This window comes from Apus apus, chromosome 2 (genome assembly GCF_020740795.1).
Source record: "Apus apus isolate bApuApu2 chromosome 2, bApuApu2.pri.cur, whole genome shotgun sequence".
NCBI classification, from domain to species: Eukaryota; Metazoa; Chordata; class Aves; order Apodiformes; family Apodidae; genus Apus; species Apus apus.
The window spans coordinates 156417546-156439943 of record NC_067283.1 but is presented as its reverse complement, the minus strand read 5'-3'; the positions used below and the strand labels follow the sequence as shown (position 1 = coordinate 156439943).

The 22398-nt window shown below is 47.9% G+C and overlaps 1 protein-coding gene across 1 annotated transcript in view; it reads right to left on the bottom strand.

Moving 5' to 3' along the window:
* Positions 1-22398, bottom strand: part of ARHGAP39 (Rho GTPase activating protein 39) — an 85726-nt gene that overhangs the window by 6307 nt on the left and 57021 nt on the right. Inside the window, exons 3-6 of the mRNA XM_051610314.1 lie at positions 20008-20088; positions 11668-13078; positions 6724-7285; positions 2884-2976 (exon numbers count right to left, since the gene is read on the bottom strand). Coding sequence (XP_051466274.1) covers positions 2884-2976; positions 6724-7285; positions 11668-13078; positions 20008-20088 — 2147 coding nt within the window. The remainder of the gene's footprint in view (positions 1-2883; positions 2977-6723; positions 7286-11667; positions 13079-20007; positions 20089-22398) is intronic.

Below are 22398 nucleotides of genomic sequence, written 5' to 3'. Positions count from 1 at the left end.
TTAAATGGATGGGAAGGACGAGGAACGAATCGATTCCTACGTTATCGTTATCGGTGTCAACGAGACACGAAGTTCTATGGACCCTGACATAAAACATCAGCAGGAATTAATCACATTAATCGGATTCAAGAGGAGGGAATGAAAATTAAATCAGGATGAAACGGATGAAAAAGAAACAAGGATTTAGTAGGTTAGAAATTATTTGCGATAGGTTATAGATTCATGAATAAATTAAATAGAACAGATATTATTTGAAATAGACAACATATAATATATATCATTAAGATATTAAATATTTTTAATATTTAATGTATAATATGATGTATCATATATAAAACATAGAATATAGGATATATCATAGATTATACATTATATATTATACAATGTATATTAATAAAACATTATATATATTACATGTTGTATATCATATATTATGTAACATAAGTTATATCTCATATATATTATGTACTAGATATTATTAAATATAATATATTATGTTATATATGTTATATTACATGTATTATATACATTATATACCATACATTATATATTATATATTATATATTATATATTATATATTATATATTATATATTATATATTATATAATAGATATCATAACAGAATATATGATTATACATTATATACTATACATTACATATTATATTTAAATTTCATACAATATATTATATTTAATATTCTATATTATAATATACAATATATATCATAACATAAAATATATACTATCTAGCATATAATATCTAATATATGATATATAACATGCAATAAATATTATGAAATATATAATATATATCATATATTAGACATTATAAAACATATATAAGAGAACATATGTTCTACATTATTATAGATTAAATATATTTTGTATTAAATATTAAATATTACATATTATGTTACATATAATGTTATATTCTAATATATTATTACAGAATATATATTATGTTATAAATTAATTTATAGATTTGATATTATACATTAAATATTACATATTCTGTATTATATCTTATATATTCCATATTAAGTATTATACATAATATTTAACCTATAAGTTATATAATATTAATGCATATAATGCATAACATTATATCTCGATATAAAATTTTATACAGAACATTCTACATCAAGATAAAATATTATATAGATTATAGTTCTTGATGTAGAACATGATACAGAACATTAGAGATCTATAATTAGCACAATGTATGATTATATATTTTTATAAGAAATACTATAGATTCCTATGTAGTATTTAGTGTATAATCAGGTATCTTAAAATTAAATGGTATTAATTAATTAATTAATAATATATGGCATATAATAATGCATCTTAATAATATATATGATATCTAATAATATATTAATAACGTATGGTTTATAATAATATGATTATTTATATTTTATATATAATGTTTAAAGGACTAATAAATATAAATAATAACTTATAAATAAAAAACTTTGTCTCTCTCTCTCTAATATATAAAAATATATTACTCTATATCCAGATCTTACATTTATGTATCTTATGTAATATTATATTGTCTATATCACATATAGAATATATCACATATATAGAATATGATAAATTAATATTATTTATATTACATTCACTTATGTTATTTAATACAATATATTGTATTAAACTCTTGTAATCTATATTAAATATTATAATAAATAGTGACTGGGAACATTCCAGATAATAATATACATTAAAGACACAATACTATAGATAATAATGTATCTTATTTATATATAAAAATATAAATATGCATATTTTATTCCTATATTCCTATAGATAATAGGAATAATGATGTTAAATATATATTAGAGACTATGTAATAGATCAAATATAATGCATCAGAATAGAGAAATATTATATTATATATTATTATAGAGAAATATATTTATCTCTATATAGAAATAGAGAGAAATATTATATGTTATTATAGAGAAATATTATCTACAAGTAATAAATACTAATGTAAAATTGCTATTTTAAATTATATTCATTGTATTATCATATTTGATATACTTGTTATTTTATTATTGTTATATCTTCATATTACTTTATTATTAGTATAATATTTAATAACATGTTAATAACACATTTATCTCCTTCTGTATTTATTTATTTTTATTAATTTATCTGTTTTTTCTACTATTACATCAATGTAGTTTCATAGTATTTGAAATGATTATGTATTTTAAATTTCTGTGCAGAACTGAATGCATTTCTGATGCTAGAAATGTAATATTCAAGAATCTATAACTTTTTAATAAACTCTAATATTCCACAATCTCATAATCTTATCACTTAATATTTTTACCGTTATCATTTGTACTAACTGTCGTATTATTTAGCATCGATTTTATGATAAACCCCTATTTTTATACTAGATCAAAATGCCATTTTTAGATGATAATTATTTATATTCTAGCCAATTAATATTTTTATATTGTAATAGTAATCTTACACACTAATTAATGATCTGTGATGGGTGACAGGAAATGGGATCTATGATACTTAATAGCTAGTATCTAATAGCTGGTGGCTAATAAATGGAATAAAAGAGATACAGGCTGTACAGAGGAGATATTAATGATCATTAATAATTAGTAGTCAGGAAGTAGATAGTGATTAATAATGTTAATTAGGCTAATTAGCCCATCTGCAGGCAGATGACCCAACAGCTCCCCCTGGTGTTCTCGCCCTCCCCAGGTGTTTATTGCCCGTTAATCCCTTCCTTCCCTCTCCATCGCTCTATGACGTCACTGAGACAGATGATGTCACCGACAGCGATGACGTCACTGAGAGCGATGACGTCAGCGCTGCGGGTGCGCCCCCGCCCCCCCCCCCCCCCCCCTACCCTGGTGCTCCTCAAGGTGGGGCTTGGGCTTCTTGCGCAATTTGGGCTTCTTCTGATTGGTCCTTTCCAGGAGGGCCTGGATGTGCCGGGTCACTGGGAACAGAGGGAGCGAGGAGAGGGGAGGTGAGATGGGATGGAAGGGGTTGGTCCAGCGGGCGAACAGGAAACGGAAACGGAAACCACCCAGCGGGGCGGGACGTGGATTCAGCCACAAGGGAATCGGGGCGAAATGTGAACGGTAAAACAACAAAAAAGAGAAATAAATAAAAAAAAAGAGGATGGAATAGAACATTCAATCATAATTATGTCGTTAAATGAACGATAGAATAAAATAAATTAATTCGTAATTAGTTAAATAAATGGATAGAACATTAAATAAATGTGAAATAAAAGAAATAAAAATTAAGTAATAAGAGGAAAAAGAAAATAAAAATATATAGGAAAAGATATACATTAAATAATTAAATTAAATTAAATTAATTAAATTAAATTAAATTAAATAATAAAAGAGAAAAATAAAATGGAATTAAACTAAGGGATAGAAAATGAAATGGAATGAGGTTGAAAATGAAATAATGCAAGGGAAAAGGAAATAAAAATAAGAGAAGCTAAAAGAACAGAAATTTAAATTAAATTAAGCTATTAAGTGATTAAAATTAAATTAGATTAGAAATAATTAATAAAAAGGAAAATAAAATAAAACAGAACATAAATGAAAATGAAAATGAAATGAAATAAAATAAAATGAAAATGAAATAAAATAAATAAAATAAAGTAAAATAAAGTAAAATAGAATAAAGAAACCCTAAATCAACAGAACATTAAATGTGATATTACTTTAAATTAAAAAAAAAGAAAATTAATAAACATAAGATGACAATAAATGAAAATGAAAATAAAAAGAAACCTGTTGAAAAAATATAAAGAAATATACAGAAATATAAAGAAATAGAAAGAGAATGAAAAAAAAAATCACAAAAGAAAAACTTTGAAAAGATAAAGTAATGAAAAGAAAAAATTCAAAATAGAATATAAAATTCAAAATTGGAAAGAAAAAGAAAGAAGAAAATGTCATGGAAAGAAAATAAATGAGAAATGGAAAAAGGAAACAGAAAATACTGCAAATTAAAATGAAATTTAAAAGAAACATAAAAATAGAACTTAAAAACGGAAATTGAAATGAAAATTCAAACAATAAAAATTAAAACAAGTGAAAGGGAAAAAATCAACAGAAAAGTGACATGAAAACTGAAAAGAAATAAAAATGAAAATAAATAATAATGGAAATGAAAGCAAAAATTATTAATAATGGAAATGAAAATAAAGTAAAAATAAGAATAAAAAATAGAATAATTGAAACTATTGAAGTTTTTGGGTTGGAAAGCTCTTTTAAGAACCTCAAGTCCAACCATTAATAAACAAAATGCAAATAAAAACAAAATAAAAGTGAAAGGAAAAAAGTGGAAAAGAAAAATGAAATAAAATATAAATAAATGAAAAGAAAAATGAAAAGAAGAAGAAACCAGAAATGAAATTAAATGAAAGGGAAAATGGGAAAAAAATTAAAGGGAAAATAAAAATGCAAAAAAAACATGAAAAGAGAAGTAAATAAATAAAATAAATAAGAAGTAAATGAAATAAAATATAAACATACAAATCTTTCAAGGTCTCTTCCAACCCCTAAGATTCTGTGATAAATAAATAGTAATTAAAGGGAAAATGGAAATAAGAAGAAACATCAAAATAATGGAAAGAAATTAAACATTAATAATAATAGAACTGAAGAAGAAAGAAATGAAACAGGAAAGTAATAAAAGAAAAATGAAACTAAAAATAAAGGAAATAAAAGTGAAAAGAGCAGAAATAATGATAATGATGATAATAATACTCATACTAATTATAATAATTGAAAAGAACAAATGAAAATAACAGAAATAATAAATAACCATTATAATAATGTTAATAATGATAATGATGATAATGACAATGACAATGATGATGATGATGATGATGATGATGATGGAACAAAATAAAAATAATATCATGGACATTAAAATGAAAATAAAGGAAAATAAAGAGGAAAATTAAAATTAATGAAAACGAAAACGAAGTAAAAATGAAGAGTAGAAAATGGAAAGAAACTGGGAATAAAAAATGGAAATTAAAATGGAATTTAAAACCAAAATAGTGCTAAAAAATGGAAATAAAAGGAAGAAAAAAAAGGAAATAAAATAGAAATAAAAAATGGAAATAAAACGGAAATGAAAATAAATAAAAAATGAAAATAAAAGTGAATATAAAAAAAACAAACTAAAAAAAAGACAAAAAAACCCCCAAACCTACCTCATGAGAACACAATCAAATGAAGGTGAACATCAAACTTATTAACAAACTTGCCATGAATATGGAAATCAAAATGCAAATCAGCCCGACCCGATGGGCCGGTGACAACGCAGCGGGAAATCAACTGAAAGGTGAGGATGAGATGAGAACGGGACCTGCTGGTGACACTGGGGGGACTGGTGGGTAATGGGGGGACTGGTGGACACTGGGAGGGGACTGGTGGACACTGGGGGGACTGGTGGACGCTGGAGGGACTGGTGGACACTGGGTGGACTGGGGGACACTGGGAGGGGACTGGTGGACACTGGGGGGACTGGTGGACACTGGGTAGACTGGTGGACACTGGAGGGACTGGTGGACACTGGAGGGACTGGTGGACACTGGGTGGACTGGGGGACACTGAGAGGGGCTGGTGGACACTGGGGAATCTGGTGGACACTGGGTGGACTGGGGGACACTGGAGACTGGGGACACACACCCTGTCCTGGTTTCGTCCACCACGTGGTGACAGTGAGGCCGTGACGTTGTCACCCCTGTCATGGGCAGGTTGGGGGGGACACCACGGTCCCACCTGTGGCTACGACCTCTGGCCCATGGGGGCTTCCTTGACCACCTTGTGGACACCTGGGTTGGGTTCATCTGTTCTTGTCCCCAAGCTGGGCAGATCCACCATGACTCCAGGTGATGTTGGTGTCCCTCAGATGTCCCCTATGTGGTCCCCAGGGAGCCCAAGAGGCACCAAAGCCACCTGGAGCTCCACCTCCCAAGGTTGCCTGGCCCAGGATGGCCCTCCAGGACCCCCCTCCTCCATCACCCACTGCCAGATGCCACCAACCCATGGGACGTGGTGACATTCAACCCCTCCCCAGCCATTCTCCAAGAATGGAGAGGGGGTCCTACAACTCCCATCCTTTTGGGGTCAAATACCTAATAACCAAAAACCTAAAACTGATGTCTCTTGTCTCTATCATGACTCAAAACCAGCTTGGGACCTGGGTCCTCTTCCAGCATGAGGTTGTTTTTGGATCCAAAGCTACTTGAGAAGCCAGAAGTATTTGCAGATGGTGATGGTGAAATCATGGAATGGTTTGGGTTGGAAGGGCCCTCTAAAAGGACCATCCTGGAGCTGCTGAACCACAGGCTCATGGAGTCACCACCCCCATAAGGCTTTCAGGCCTGGAGAAGTCCAAAGACCTCTCATTTCTGGCTCATCCCCAGCAGAGGTGATGCCCAGCTCGCAGTGAAAGCATCAAAGCCTTTGGTGGTGGGTCTCACACTGGTTTCTTGGCCACCGGGGAGGAAAGGATGGGTGGCAAAGCCAGCTGGACCTCTGGGTGGGCTGTTGGGTGATCTCCCGGCTCACCCTTCATCTCCTCACTCACCTTCCAACCAGGAGACTCAGGAACACGCCGTGGGGAAAGGAATCAAAGAAGACGAAACCACCGAGTTGGAACCTCAGCAGGGACCAAAGCCACCAGGCAGAGGTTTCTCCCTTACCTTTTGTGTCATTCACTGGATCCATGTGCCTGTAGATGTAGCCTTCAAGGTAGGAATGAAACTTGGGAGTGGGTGGGAAAAAGGCCAAACAAATGGCCATGAGCTCCCAGCCCCGGGCCAGGCTCTCGTAACGGAAGTTCTCGGTGGTCTGGCGGCACAGTTGGATGTAGAGCTCGTCTCTCAAGCCCTGCATGCTCCAACCTTTGGTGGCAATCTCCAAAGCCACGTTGAGCTGGTCCGTCTTGGCCCGCCGGTCGCCCATGTACATCTGAATCAGTTTAAAGATCTCACACGCCTCCTTCTTGACGTTGCGGTCGTTGGTCATGATCATGGGTTTCTTGATGGACTCGCTGCTCCAGGCCAGCATGTTGGCGATGGACACCTTCCTCCGGAAGAGCCCCTGGGTGTGCTTGTTGAAGTGCTTGGAGGCCCAGTTCTCAATGTCCGTCTCCGAGGAGGGTTTCCGCAGGTTGAAGGTGGGGAAGACGCAGCTGGCGCTGGGCATCATGTTCCTGGTCTGTCGGCTGCTCTCGAACTGGGCGCAGGCACCGAGGTCCTCTGACTAGGGGACAACAGCCCGGGGAGGCAACGTCACCAGTGGCCTGGCTGTGTCACCAGCCCACCAAGAAACCAAGCAGCCAGCCAGCCAGTCACCCACCGAAACAACCAACCGCCAAGAGACAGAGCGACCAACAAGCCAACCGTCTGCCTGCCCATCCACCAAACCAACCCATGAACCAAGTAACCAACCACCCAACCAGTCAACACACCAGCCAACCAGTCAACAAAACAACTGACCCACCAACCAACCAACCAACCAACTAATGAACCAAGCAGTCAACAAACCAACCAGTCAACACATCAACCAACCATCAAACCAGGCAACCACCCAACCAGTCAACAAACTAACTAACCCACCAAACCAACCAACCAGTCAACCAAGCTACCAACCAACCACCAAACTACCAAACCAAGCAACACACCACCAAATCAACCAATCAGTCAACAAATCAACTAACTAACCAACCACCCAACCATCAAACCAATCAACCAATCAGTCAACAAATCAACTAACTAACCAACCACCCAACCATCAAACCAACCAATCAGTCAACAAACCAACTAAATTACCACCAAACCAACCATCAGACCAATCATCAAACCAACCAACCACTAAACCAAGCAATCACCCACCCAACCATCAAACCACCCAACAAACCAACCAAATTACCACCAAACCAACCATCAGACCAATCATCAAACCAACCACTAAACCAATCAACCACCCAACCAACCACCCAACCATCAAGCCAATCAACCACCCAACCACCCACCCAACCACTAAACCATCCCCCCACCCATTGCAGCACTGAGAGGTGGCCCCAGACTTGCACCAAAAAGCCATGTCCTCTCCAAGGAGCTGCTCCTCAACTCCAGGCAACCAGAGCTGCCCCAGTGCCAGTGGCACCAGTTGGCAATGGGTGGGAGGGACACACTCACCTGTGATCAGCCCCCCGCCCCAAATAACCTCTTATCAACCATGTTCAAACATGGTTCTCCAGCATACACCTACAGGAGGCTGGTGGCTCCTCCAAACCACCATCAAGATGGATGTTGTTTCTTTACTTCCCACGTGCAGATGGACACAAGCTGCCCAGGATCTAACCTCACCTATAGAGCACCCAAGCAGGTAGGACCTCTGCAGAGCAAAGGTCCTGCAGAGCAGTGTCCTGCTGGAGCCAGCACGACTTCTGGATCATGGAATGGTTTGGGTTGGAAGGGACCTTAAAGATCATCTAGTTCCAACCATGGCAGGAACACCTTCCACTAGAAGGACCCAGGAGGTAGAGGGACACCCAAACAGCTGATGGCCAACATGGAGAAAGGCAAACAAGGACACTTGGGATGGACTGCTCTTTGGTTCCACATGGCTTCATCAACCTTCACCTCCATCTTCTGGAAGTGCAAAGGCCAGGCTAGTGTCACCTGGGCTTGGTGGCATTAGGGACACGGCAGATGGGAGAGAAGGCCTTCCCTTGTCAGAGGACATGCCACATCATCCAGAGGTGACATTGTTGTCCCTACCACGTGCAGGGGAGTTGTATTGGTGGCCTCCACCAAGGTGACCACAGTGGTGTCATCGCCTTGGGGCTGGGCTTTAGGTGAGGAACAGAAGAAAAGGAGAAGGTGGAACCAAGGTGGAAAAACGCAGAGCCAAGTGTGAGTGACAAGCCCAGGAGGGGACAGGAAGCCACCCAAAGAGCCACCAGAGCTGCTGGTAGGATAACTGAGCCTCTGCTTCTCCAAAGAAGTCCAAGTTTCTTGTCTTCTCACTCAACACCTTGTCCCTCCCCAGTGCCCAAGTTTCCTCTTTCCATTGAGGTTGCTCAGCTCCCATCTTCACCATCATCTTCCACCACGGTGATGACAGCTGGGACCTGGTGGTGGGGACACAGGAGCTTCACCCCCTGAGGGACCCAGCCCTGGGTTCCTATGGAGGCCACAGTGTCCACAAGGTCCTTCTGTGTCCTTCAACCTCCTGGTCAGCTGAAGGCACTTGGGACTTTCTGGGTGGAATAAGATGCAGAATTTGCTCCAAGGCTCCTTGCTCTGCAACCACCGCTGCCGTGACTCTTCCAAAAGCTGCTCCACAGCCAGGGCACCCAGAGAGAAGCAAAGGACCACATCAGCCTTCTCTAGCCAAGTCCACTCCACCACAGCTGGCCATGACCTCCTGGGCAGGAGAAGACCTTCCTTTCAGCTCAAGGATTAGGGGAATGCTCAAATCCAGAAGTGCCCTGTGAGGGCAGGAGGTCCTGGTGCCACCTTGGACACACTCTGGTGTAGGGCCAATGTGGGGACACCACTGGTGATACCGAGCATGTCCCCGTGGCTTGTCCCACCCCATCACATCTCCTCTGCGCTTCCCTCCTCCCCGAGGTCTCATCACCCCCATTTTCTTCTCCATTTCTGGCCCATCTTGTTGTCATGGGCAATGTGACAACTGCCCCCCTCCCCCAAGATCCTCCCACAGGTCTGCAGAAGCTTTTGCTTCAACCAGCACTGAAGGTCCCTCAGCTCAGGGGGGTGTAGGAAACCAAATTAAACCCACGTGACAATCTCAGATGTGATCATGGAATGGTTTGGGTTGGAGGGGATCTTTGGAGATCATCTAGTCCAACCCCTTCACCATGGACACCTCCCTCACAGGTTGCTCAAAGCCCCTTCCAACTGGACCTTGAACAATTCCAAGGATGGGGCATCCACAAATTCTCTGTGTCCAGTGTCACATCACCTTGGTTGGAATCTGCTCTTCCTGGAACTGGTGTCCCTCAGCTTGAGGACAATATCAGATGGGGTCAACCAAACAGGACAGAGGAGAAGAGTCCCACCATGTCCCAAGCTCCACGCAGAAGGTGCAGGGTCACTAATGGTGGCAGCTATTCCTCCTGGCCAACGTGAGGATCCAAAGTGGATTTGGAGCTCAACCAGGTTTGGGTTTGAACCTCCTCATGTAGCATCATGACCACGAGGACACTTGTGCACAGGGAATTGTCTTCTGCTGCCTTTGGAGGTGACATCCCACCTGTTCCCTCACACATCCCCATGAGCAAAAAGGGTTTCTAGATGGTTTGGTATTTCCCAGGTCCAGGGTCTTTCTCCTCCTTGCTGGTATCAAGCTCCATCTTTTCTGCAGGTTCCCAGGCCATGGGGACATGGTCAGTGTCACTGTCCTTGCCCAGAGTGGGGCACTACAGGTCAGAAGGACAAATTTTGGGTGTTGGATGCTGGAGGGGAAAGGACATGAGAACTGAAAGCCAGGAGCTGCTGATGGGAACCATCTGATGGGCTGGACCAGCTTCAGCAGGTCCAGGTCAGAGCCCATGGGGGGCTATCAGCAGCAGGAGGACCACACCACCACAGGAATGGTCTACAGGAGCCCCAGGAGCTTCTCTGGGGTGGAGAGGTCTCCAGGGCTGGGGCAGCTCAGTCCCAGGGAGGGGACAAGCAGCTCAGAGCCCTGGGAAGCAGATCCTGGGAAGCTGGTGCACTTGTAGCTGTTTCATCCCAAGGTTTTGAGGGGCAAGTTGCTAAGGAGCAACTTCCTTGAGGGACCAGCTTGCTATGGACCAACTCTGAGGGACCAACTTGCTATGGACCAACTTCTTTGGGAGACCAGGTTACTAAGGACCAACTTTCAGGAACCAGCTTGTCAAGGACCAACTTTTTTGAAGGACCAGCTTGCTACAGAGCAACTTCTTTGAGGGAAGAGCTTGCTAAGGACCAACTTGAGGAACCAACTTGCCAAGGACCAAATTCTTTGAGGGACTTAGTTACTAAGGACCAACTTTGAGTGACCAGCTTGATAAGGACCAATTTCTTTGAGGGACCAACTTGACAAGGACCAACTTCTATGAGAAAGCAAATCTGGCAGCCATGTTGGCAGCACTGTCAATCCCACCATGCTGTGGAGGAGACAGAGGTGGGACCTCCATGGACGTGCTGCCTGCGATGGGGTGGGACAGCCAAACCAAGCTCCTCAACTCAACTTTCCCTCTTGGAAATGGTCTCAGGCAAAGGACATGAGCCCCGTGTGTGTGGCAGGAGCACCCAGCCCAGCCAGGGACCATCCCTTGGGGCTCCCCGGGGAGTTGGGTGTGTACTTGGGGTTCACCAAGACCGGACCAGGGAGGAGAAGCAGCCCCTGAAGCTGTGGCTGCCACGCTGCAGAGCTGCCATGCCTGTGGAGCCACGGGATGGTCCTGAGCACCTGGGTGCTGGATCTAAACCGGCTTTACTGGAAGGAGGAGCTTTCACTGGGAGGGGTGGTGGGGACACATGGCGTGGTCCTCCCACCGGAGGAGGTGGGCGAGGGTCACCAGCATGAGGCAGTGAGGTGAAGCCCGACCCCCCCAACCCTGAGGACGTCCGGGAGGACGTTACCTGCGATGGATGGAGGTAGGGCTCCGGGGAGGCCAGGTTGGTCTGCACCGAGACGCTCTTCTCCAGGAGGATCTGAGGGAAGCCCAGCTTCTCAAAGGTGTTCCTCTTCCAGTGCTTGTTCTCCTGCTGTGCCAAGGCCTCGTCCTCACTGAAAGCTCTCACCACCGGGCCTGGCATGGGCAAGGGGAGGGCCCCGTCACTCTCGTAGCCCGACCCGTCCTTTTGGGAGTCCCAGCTGCTCCGTTGCTTCATGTGGTAATGGGCCTGCTGGGCTTCCCAAGCCAGGCGTGCCTGGGCCAGGAAGGGCTCGGGGTACCCCCTCCCCACCTCCGCCTCCGCCGCCTTGCCGTCCGTCCGGCTCCCGGGGGACCGGTTGGCTCCCGGGGTGGCCCGTTCCTCACCCAGCACCTGCTCGCCCAGCACCTCCCTGTCCCCCGAGCCGTCGGTGGAGGAGGCGTTGGGATCGTGGGGCAGGGAAGGCTTCCGGCTCTTCCTCTTCCTGGTGGAGGGCGAGTAGCCGGTGGAGGACAAGGTGTCCTGTTGGCTGGACCACGACATGGAGTCCTCACCCCCCGGGGCCACCTGGCTGCCAGCTGGGCCGGGGCAGAAGTCGGGTCCCTCCATGCTGCTGTAGTCACCTGATTTGATCTCCAAGCGTTGGTCCCGCACCAGGCAGGGGCTGTGCTGGAGCGAGTAGGAACCCCCGATGGGGTTGGGGGAGTATTTGTGCCTCAAACCCGTCTTCATCTTGGGGCTGGAGCCCGACTGCTCCACGTAGACCAGCTGCCTGACGTACTCTTTGCCGGCAGGGCTGTACTCCAAGCTCATGAAGCGGTCGGGACATTTCTGCTTGGTGAGCACCAGCTGCTGGTAGGGCGAGTTGGAGCTCTGCTTGGGCGACTGCAAGAAAGGGTGAGGCTTCCTGATGGGCGACTTCTGGGGGGAAGCAGCTTTGTAGCTCCCGCTGGCCTCGTACTGCATGTCCACGGGGGGCTCGTCGTAGATGGGGGCTTGGTATTCCATGGGGGGCTCCTCGTAGAGGGGGGGCTCGTAGGCGTAGCGGGGGGAGGAAGGTTGGGAGTCGCTGGAGGGTTTGCGGTGCTGGGCTTGGAGAGGGGAGCAGAAGGAGTCCCCCCGGCCCAGCAGCGGGGAGCAGCTGCCCACGTGCTCGGCCCTCTTCAGGAAGGGCGACGGTTTCCTCTCCGGGAAGAAAACGGAGCCGTCGGAGTCGGAGGTGAAGGTCTGGAGGTTGGGGGACTGCTGTCCCCCCGAGGGCCGGCGGGAGCGGGAGCCCGGCGGGTTCTCCGTGGCGAAGCCGTTGCCCTGGTGGAGCAGGAAGCTGGGCTCCCGGTCCGTCACCTTGATCAGCATCCGCTCCTTGGTGCCGGCGTTCCAGCGCAGCGACGACGTCCTGCGGGGGGGAAAGAGGCGTCACTGGCTGGAAACCCCCCTCCTGCCCCTCCCTGTGCTCTTGGTTGGAGGGTCAGAGAGTGGTTGGGGCTGGCAGGGAGCTCTGGAGATCACCCCTGGCAGCCCCCAGAGCAGGGTCACCCCCAGCAGGTCCCACAGGAACCCCCAGAGGGGCTGGGGTGTCTCCAGAGAAGGAGCCTCCTCAGCCTCTCTGGGCAGCCTGGCCCAGGGCTCTGCCACCCTCACAGGCAACAAGTTCCTCCTCATGGGGAGCTTGACCCTCCTGTGCTCCAGCTTGTGCCCGTGGCCCCTTGTCCTGTCCCTGGGCAGCCCTGAGCAGAGTCTGGTCCCCCCTGCTGACCCCCTGCAGATACTGCTCAGCCTTGAGGAGACCCCCCCTCAGGCTCCTCCTCTCCAGCTGAACAGCCCCAGCTCCCTCAGCCTTTCCTCACAGAGCAGACACTCCAGTCCCCTCAGCACTTTTGTGGCCCTCCCCTGGGCTCTCTCCAGCAGCTCCTTGGCCTTCATCCCCTGGGCAGCCCAGAGCTGGGCCCAGCTCTCCAGATGTAGCCTCACCAGGGCAGAAGAAAGGAGGAAAGAGAGACAACCCCATAATCACTGCTCTGGGACCGGCCTAGAAGCCAAAGGAGGGACATGTCCAAGCACCCCAAGTCTCTCCCATCAGATGATGGAGACACCAGGGCATTGCCACCATCCCAAATGTGACCCCAGGACTTGAGGTGTCCCCTCTCCAGTGCCCTGCTCCTGCTGGCCACACTAGTTCTGACACAAGCCAGGATGCTGGTGCCCTTCTTGGCCACTTTCTTGGCCTTCTTGGCCACCTGGTCACATACTGGCTCATCCTCAGCCACTGTTGACCACCACCTCCAGGCCATTCTCTCCTGAGCAGCTTCACTCCTCTCAGTCCCTGCCCTCTGCTTTTCTCCAACCTAATTTTTTTTAGCCTTCAGATGACCAAAGCTAAAATCTCTCCAAACTTGATGTCCAACCAACCTAAATGGAGAGGAAGCTCTTGCTCTGCTCCTGCACATGCTGCTGCTTTTCCTGTCTGGAGCATGCATGTGGGTCTTGGTCAAGGGTCATGGACAACCTGGCATCATCTGGGGCTTTTGGGGAGCAATTGGAGAAGCTTGGCCAAGGCAGAGCACCAGCCCTGGGAGATGTTGTGTGGCTGCTCTGGTCGTTAAGGCAGGTGGATGTTGTTGGTTCCCCACCGAGGATCTAACGGACCCCACAAATCAAAGGGCAGAAACCTAAGGAGATGGTGGCACCCCACAGTCTGGAGGGGCTGCAGGAGCTCTTTGCTCTCCCCAGCAACCCCTCCAAGCCTCCCAAAACCCACTGAGGCAGGAGTTGGTTTCATCCTTCATGTGAACCTATGAAAAGAAGAACCTGAAGTTCTCCAGTGCTGTGGGCAGGGGGTGCAGGAACGTAGGTGCTTCTGGTGGTGGAAATGGCTGGAAAGTCAATCTGGGGGGTTTCGAAGTAGAATCACAAATTCCACTGAGCATCTAGTTGTTTATTCCTGTTTATACACACAATTCCTGGGCTGCAGGACCATCCAATCATCCAGTGGTTCGGGTTGGAGGGACCTGCCCCCATCCAGTGCCCTTTTCCCACCTCAACATCTTCCAGGCAGTAAGAGATGAGCACCAAGTGATGCTCCTCAGCCCCTCCTCACACTTGCAGCTCTTCCACAGGGACACAAATCCAGCTCAAATCCACATCTTCTAACCCAAACCAGGTGAAACCACCTCTCAAATCCCAGATTTCCTGCTTGCTTTAATATTTCAGGCAGCAGCCTGATAAAAATCCCCACGGAACAGCCCAGCCCTTGGAATCACCCAGCCGAGCTGGAGCTTTAAGTCAAAATATTAAAGAACAGCAACCAATACACCTGAAAGCTCTGTTGTCCTGCCCTGGGTTATCACCACACGATACAAAATGTGGCTAAAATTACATTTCCTGCCTGCAGAAGGGATGTTGGGAACGGCCTTTTTGGGGGCTAAACCAGGGGCTTGGATCAACGAGAGGCGTGAGAGGAGAACGAGCCCCGCCAAGGTTTGCCACCCTCCTGCCATGGGAGATCCTCCACGAATCCAAAACATTCCTCTTCTCCCTGGCTTGGCACCAGGTTCCCTCTCCTGTTTCCTCCTCATGGTGAAGCCAAGGTTCTTTTACTGACGATTCCAAGCACATTCCCATGACAAACTCCTTCCCAAATCCCCCTAATGTTCTATCAACGACATCGATTGAAGGCAAATTTGCATCATTTCCCCTGGACTGAAATTTTGTGTTTATTTAGGGGGAGGATTCCCCTCCCCCCCCCCAAAAAAAAAATGCTCTTCAATCTCCCTGCTCCAACAACCCCTCCCTGATCTTCTCCCACCCTTTGGAAAGTCAACCACAAGAGGAGAAACCTCCGGTGCAGAGCTCGGCGCGCGCTCCCCGTTTATAATTAGAATTGATAATTATTTTGATGCCTGCACTAATTAAGACCACCCGCAGCTCCACTTCCCATAAAAACAGAAAGAAAAGGATTTTTTTTATGGCCCTGGTTTCTCCTGCGATGTCTTGAACGGAGTCGATTGGCAGCAACATGAAATCAAGGCAGGACTCGTGAATCAAAGGTCACAGCTGAGCTTAAGAGTAATTATCTTAACAGCATCGTAATTATTTAAAAATGAAATGAATGACACCCCAACCCTCCTGTAAATGAGATGGAGGAGGAAGGATATTCACAAAACCAACTTCAATAAGCACATTTCTTTTTTCAAGATGTCTTTGCTTTTCCTGGTGTTACCTGGACTTTGAAGATCATAATTTAGGGCTAGGATTAAATGGAGGGGGGGGAAGGGATGAATTGGAATAATTAAATTAAATATATTGGTTTCCAGTCTCCTGTGGGGTTTGTACCTACTGGAAAAGCACGGGGTCCCCCCCCCCACACCTTGTTGTGTCCCCAAGCTGTCCCCACCACCCCCCTGCCCTTGCTCTTCCTCACCTTCCTCTCCTGGCTGCGAGATCCGGGCGCATCTTCTCCCCGTGACTTTTTTTTCCACCACCTTCCTGAGCTTGAAGATTCCATCCCCTCCCGCCCCTCCCCCCAGTCCAGTGCTAAACTGGGAACGACCACAATTCCAAGGATGTGGCACAGTCCTTTGTGTGAGTGTCCTCCCTCCCCACTGTCTCCTCCCCGCCAGGGATGGGTGGCCGAGCACATCCCGCCGCGAATCCCGGGATCAGCCACAAGCTGATGGTGGAAAAAACCTCCCTCTCCCTGGCCCGGTGCCTGAAGCTGCTCCAGCAGCGCCTCAATCTCATCCTGCAAATGTGGGCAAGGGTGGGAAGGGGTGGCCTGATCTCTGCAGGGAACTGAGAAGATGTCTGGGCTTCCAGCTGAAACCTCCTGTGATCCTTCTGAAACTTCCCAGCTGGGAAACTGACCTTGTTGTTCTGGCACAAGCCAGGATGCTGGTGGTCTTCTTGGCTACCTGGCCACACGTGGGCTCATGTCCCTCCACTGTTGACCAACATCCCAAGGTCCTCTCCCCCGGGAACTTCCCAGCTGCTCTTCCCAAGCCTGGAGCATTGCCTGGGATTGCTGTGACCCAAGGGCAGGACTTGACCAAGGACTACAAGCCCAACCTCCAAGCCTGGATGCTGGGTGTTAGGGTGATGTGCCAGACCATTCCTCCTCCCACAGGCCTCTCCTCAACCCACCCCAGGAGATGGGTGACTTTGAAGCTGCTGATTGCTACCAGGGCTGTAACAAAGCTGATTGAGTAGGTTCTTCTCTTAGAGAAGAGCTTTGGGCCACGGAACCAAGTTAGACCTGCTGCCCCGGTTTGTGTACGAGCCACCAGATGCTGCCATCAGCAGCATATTGGCTTTGAAGAACAGGTCCTGGAAGGTGGAGCTCAGGTGTTTGCTGGAAGCCTTTCAGCAGCATGGGTTGGTCTTGCTTGAGGTGGACACTACAGGTCCACCACTTGGGCACCACACGTGCATTTGAGGCAAGTCACCTGGGTCAGGCTGAAGATGAGGGTGATGGTTCACTTTTCAAAGCAAGGCTTGGCTGAACATGGAAGAAGCACAAGAAAGTGGCAAAGAACATGGAGAAAACTGCTCCCAACCCTATGGTCAGGGCTCCTTCCAGAAGGACTCTCCAGACCTTAAAACTGAAGCCATCAGATGGACTTTAGCTGCATGAGGAGAAGAGACTGAGTTAGCTTCCCTTCTGCCCCATGGAGACATGGACTTGGGGCAGAGGTTCCAGCCCAGGTTACACCAAAGCATTATGCCCAAGAGCAGTGATGAAACTTCCAGACCCCTCTTCAATTTTGCTCCAAAAGATGGGATTTTGATCTCACGGATCTCCAAGGCATCACTGCTGGTCTTAACTCACAGCTGTGAAGGTGAAGCCTGAGCAGAACAAGGTGGTGGACAAATCAAGCAGCTGGCAGCAGCACGTGTCCCCACGTGGGACAGCTGGGATGGCCACCATGTGGCTTCTGCTGGGAAGGTGTCTCCTTGGCCAGCATGTGTCTGCTGGCACACTTGAGATGCACCTTTGTCATTGTTGGGAGAGGAATGTGACCTCGCAGCCACCTCAGCTAAAACTGACACCAGCAGCCAAGGGAGCTTCAGCCCAGAGATGTGGAGGTCCCACCTCCAAGATGGCTCCAGAGGTACAGGCTTCCTCAGGAAGCTTGGATGAACACAGAGGTTGCAACCAGAAGGGGTTGGAGACCTTCTCCTCCCTGGTTTCATGGCCAGATTTGGTCCCACATACCTAGTGTGTGTGTGTGTGTGTGTGTCTGGGACAACTGGCCACCACCAACTGGCCACCAGACACTTTTACACTGTCAACTTGATGGGACAAAGGTGGCTCCAACAAAATGTGAGAAACGAATAATTAACGGTGCAATAAAGTCAACTCAGTCAAACCTGAGAGATGAATAATTAAGGAAGAGATGAAGGCGACTCAATCAAACGTAGCACGAGCAGCTCATTGCAGGTCCCCATCCTGAACATCACTGCTCCATGTCCCCATCACTGCTCCGTGTCCCCAGGGTGGAGGAAACACCTACAAACCCTGTTCCCAAAACAAACAGGGGACCCAGGGCCTGACATATCTCAGCCCATCTGCTCTTCCTTGCTCCTCCTGCCAAAGGCCAGGGAATTCCACCCACCCAGCAGGCAGAAGGGATGCTGCAGGGTCAAGATGTCCATAGGCAGGTCTCTTTGAGTCCACCCAATGCTCAAGGGGAACACCTGCTGGTGAGGATAAGCAGCAGATACCACTGCCCTGTTTGTTTCCCCTCCTAAAAAGCTCGTTTTCATGGAATTATGGAATGGTTTGGGTGGGAAGGGACCTTAAAGATCATCTAGTCCTGTGGGCAGGGACACCTCCCAGCAGCCCAGGCTGCTCCAAGCCCCATCCAACCTGCCCTTCAACACTGCCAGGGATGGGGCAGCCACAGCTTCCCTGGACAACCTGGGCCAGGCTCTCCCCACCCTCACAGCCCAGAATTTCTCCCTCACATCTCAGCTCCAGCTCCCTCTGCCAGCTGGAAACCCTTCCCCCTGCTCCCAGCCCTCCCTGCCCTTGTCCCAAGCCCTTGTCACATTTTGTTGGAGCCACCTTTGTCCCATCGAGTTGACAGTGTAGAAGTGTCTGGTGGCCAGTTGGTGGTGGCCAGTTGTCCCAGACACACACACACCTCTTGAGCCAGGATGGAGGCTGCTGCAGACCACGCCACCACGGGCTGGTGCCATCATGGAGCAGCAAAGCATCATGCCAGGAAGCAAAGCAAGATCTAGAGGTGCTTCAGCTCACCTGCATCTCCAGATAAACACAGAACCTGGGGCGATTCTTCAAAGCCCAGGGCAACCAGGCAAGAGTTAAATCCAAAACCCCCCAATCTTACCCCAGTCTATTGATCTGCTGTCCTAAGGGTAGGAATTGGGATGAACATGGTGTTGCAGAGATGACCTTCAGGCCACCACTTGCTTGTGGGTCTGTATTAGCAGAAGCACCCAGTGCAGGTGTTTATCCTCCCTGTTCCCACCACATTTCATCTGGATGACGCCAGGAGGTTCCACACCATGGGGTCAGGGTGAGATGGTTCTGTCTGGGTCCCAGAAGCTGCAGACCCTCACCACCACCTCCACCCTGGCAGGTGGTGACCAAAGGGAACATCTCCCAAATGTTTCAGGGCAGGATGAGGTGAGTCAGCTAAGATGTCTCCTTTGGTCACCAAGAAATGGTGACCAAGAAGCCATCTGGGTTGGCTCAAGACCAATATCTCAGCCCCATTAATAGAAGAAGACAGGGCACCAAATCATCTGGGCTCACTGAGGTGATGGTTTCAATCCATGTCCAAACCGACCTGCTGCTGTTCCATCCAAACATCCCAAGAAAGAGCCCAGAAACTGGTTACAGTGTGGAGAGATGGCCCAGCCACCACCTCACCATGATGGCAGGCATTGAGGTTGACCAGCAGCACCAGAAGAGCCCTGACCCCATCCCCAAACTGATGATGGAGCCTCATGGAACCCTGCAGACCAGGATCTCACCCTGAGGTGTGACCCCATCACTGGAGAACCCTGGTGCTTCCTCCTGTCCTGCTTCAGTTTCTGGTCATGGAGCCACTCAAAAGAGGACCACCACCTAACGAGGGTGGATGGTCCTTGCTCCAAAGAACCAGCAAGATGTCTCTGAAGGGTGGCAGAAAAGCTAGAAGACAAAGATGTGGAGGGGATGGGAAGGAGGATCAGAGGAGCACAAAAGAGGCTGGTGGGACTCGCTGCCCCGGTCCCAGGGTTGTCCCACACCCCCACCTCACCACCAAGGCCACGTTGCAGACCCCAACCCAGATAATACCAGAGGGACAGCTGGGTTACCTGTAGTGGAGGAGTTGTCCTTCTGCGCTGTAGTCCCGGTAAATGTCATAGTCCTTCTCAAACACTCCGGAGGGCGACGAGCTGCAACACAGGAACCGTGGACCAGGAGTTACCAAGGGTGACACCGACACCCCCACCCCTCACGAAAGGCTCCTTCCCTCCAGGATTAGTGAGGATGCAGCCAGAGAGACGAGCTCTTGGTCCCCACCAGTCTGGACTCTGGGCTCGGGACCCACTCCCACCTCCTCGCATCGAGCTTTGAGTCATCAACCACTTGTTAAGCAGATGATGGTCAAGCCCTCCATGTGGTCTCCAGCTTCATGTCAAACCCTGCAAACACCACATTCTCCCTTAAATTTGGCTCCAGACGTGCCTGGATAGATCCTAAACATCTTGTAGCTTTGTAGGACCCGTGGTCCTTCCCAAGTGCAGCCCTTCCTCATGCCTTGAGCAAAGCTCTCCCTCCTTGCTCATCTCAGATGGTCAGAGCCAACATGGGCGGAGGTGGGGAGCCCCAGAAAAGCCTTTTTTGACACATTTTCATCTATCATGTTGAAGTTGGGTTACATCTGAGACTGCAGAGCCCTCGTTCCCAGGAGGAGAAGGTCAAAGCACCAACAGCTAGAATTTCTCCCTCTCATCTCCAGCTCCCTCTGCCAGCTGGAAACCCTTCCCCCTGCTCCCATCCCTCCCTGCCCTTGTTCCAAGCCCCTCCCCAGCTTTCCTGGAGCCCCTTCAGGCACTGGAAGGTGCTCTCAGGTCTCCCTGGAGCCTTCTCTTCTCCAGGCTGAACACCCCAACTCTCCCAGCCTGTCTCCAGAGCAGAGCTGCTCCAGCCCTCCCAGCATCTCTGTGGCCTCCTCTGGACCCTCTCCAACACCTCCATGTCCATCCTGTGCTGAGAGCTCCAGAGCTGGCCCCAGCCCTGCAGGTGGGATTCTCCATCTCCTCTCCTGCTCACCTGAGCAAGAGGATCTGAGGAGCACCCACCAGCCAGAGCACTGCCAAAAATGAGGTGACTGAATTCCCAGTGCCTGAGCTCCTTAGGGGTGGGAGGTTATTCACATCTGGCTTCAAAACTTGGATGAAATATCCAAGGGGGGAGATGCTGCTCCCAAGTTGGAGCAGAATTTGGAGAAGATCCTGCTGCACGTGGTGTGATACAACCCTTGTCTTAGGGCAACTCCCTCTGCACCTTCTGCCCCAGGAGGAGTTTGAAACTGGAGCCCCAAAACATGCCCAGGAGCCGGGACAGCCCACGAAGCTGGTGGGATTGAAAAAGACCTTTAAGATCATCAAGTCCCCCAGCCCTGCCAAGGCCACCCCTGCCCCATGTCCCTCAGCACCATCTCCAGGGCTTGGAAACCCCTCCAGGGATGGGGACTCCCCCCTGCCCTGGGCAGCCTGGGCCAGGCCCTGACAACCCTTGCCAGGAAGGAATTGTTCCCCAGATCCAACCTCAGCCTCCCCTGGCACAACTTGAGGCCGTTCCCTCTTGTCCCAGGGCTTGTTCCTGGGGAGCAGAGCCCGACCCCCCTGGCTCCAACCTCCTCTCAGGCAGCTGCAGAGCCAGCAGGTCTCCCCTCAGCCTCCTTTGCTGCAGGCTGGACACCCCCAGCTCCCTCAGCTGCTCCTCACAAGTTCTCCAGCCCCTTCTCCTTCTGCTCCAGCCCCTTCCCCAGCTCTGGGGCCCTTCCCTGGACACACTCCAGCCCCTCCATGTCCTTCTTGTCCTGAGGGGCCCACAACTGACCCCAGGATTCGAGGACCCACCTCACCAGTGCCAAAAACCAGCTTCACACAGTTTGCCCTCAAACACACGTGCTGACTTGACACATATTAACACCTCCTCATCTCGGAGGTTTCCTTGGGCTGCCACCTCCTCCTCTTGAGATAAATTGATTAAAACCTCAGGTCTCACTGACGTCTAATCCATGTGTGGTCTGAAAACACCAGGCAAAGACCAAGACTGACTAGAGAGCTTAAAATCCATCCCACTTGCTGAGTCAGCTCAGGAGAAAAGAGGTTGCCAGCACCGTGGGTGGCATCAATTCTCCTGCAAGGGGTGATGAATCAGACTTGGCTTCCTTCTCATCACTACCAACTCTTTGCAGTGAAGCTCTAAGGTCTCTCTGGAGCCTTCTCTTCTCCAGGCTGAACATTCCCCACCCTTCCAGTCTATCTTCCTAAGAAAGGAGCTCCAGCCCTTGGATCAGCTTTGTGGCCATAAGGATTGAATCATGGAATGATTTTGGTTGGAGGTCATCTAGTGAAGATCATCTAGTCCAAGCCCCTGCAATGAGCAGGGACATCTTCAACTAGATCAGGCTGCTCCAAGCCCCATCCAACCTGGCCTTGAATGTTTTCAGGGATGGGGCATCTCTCACCTCT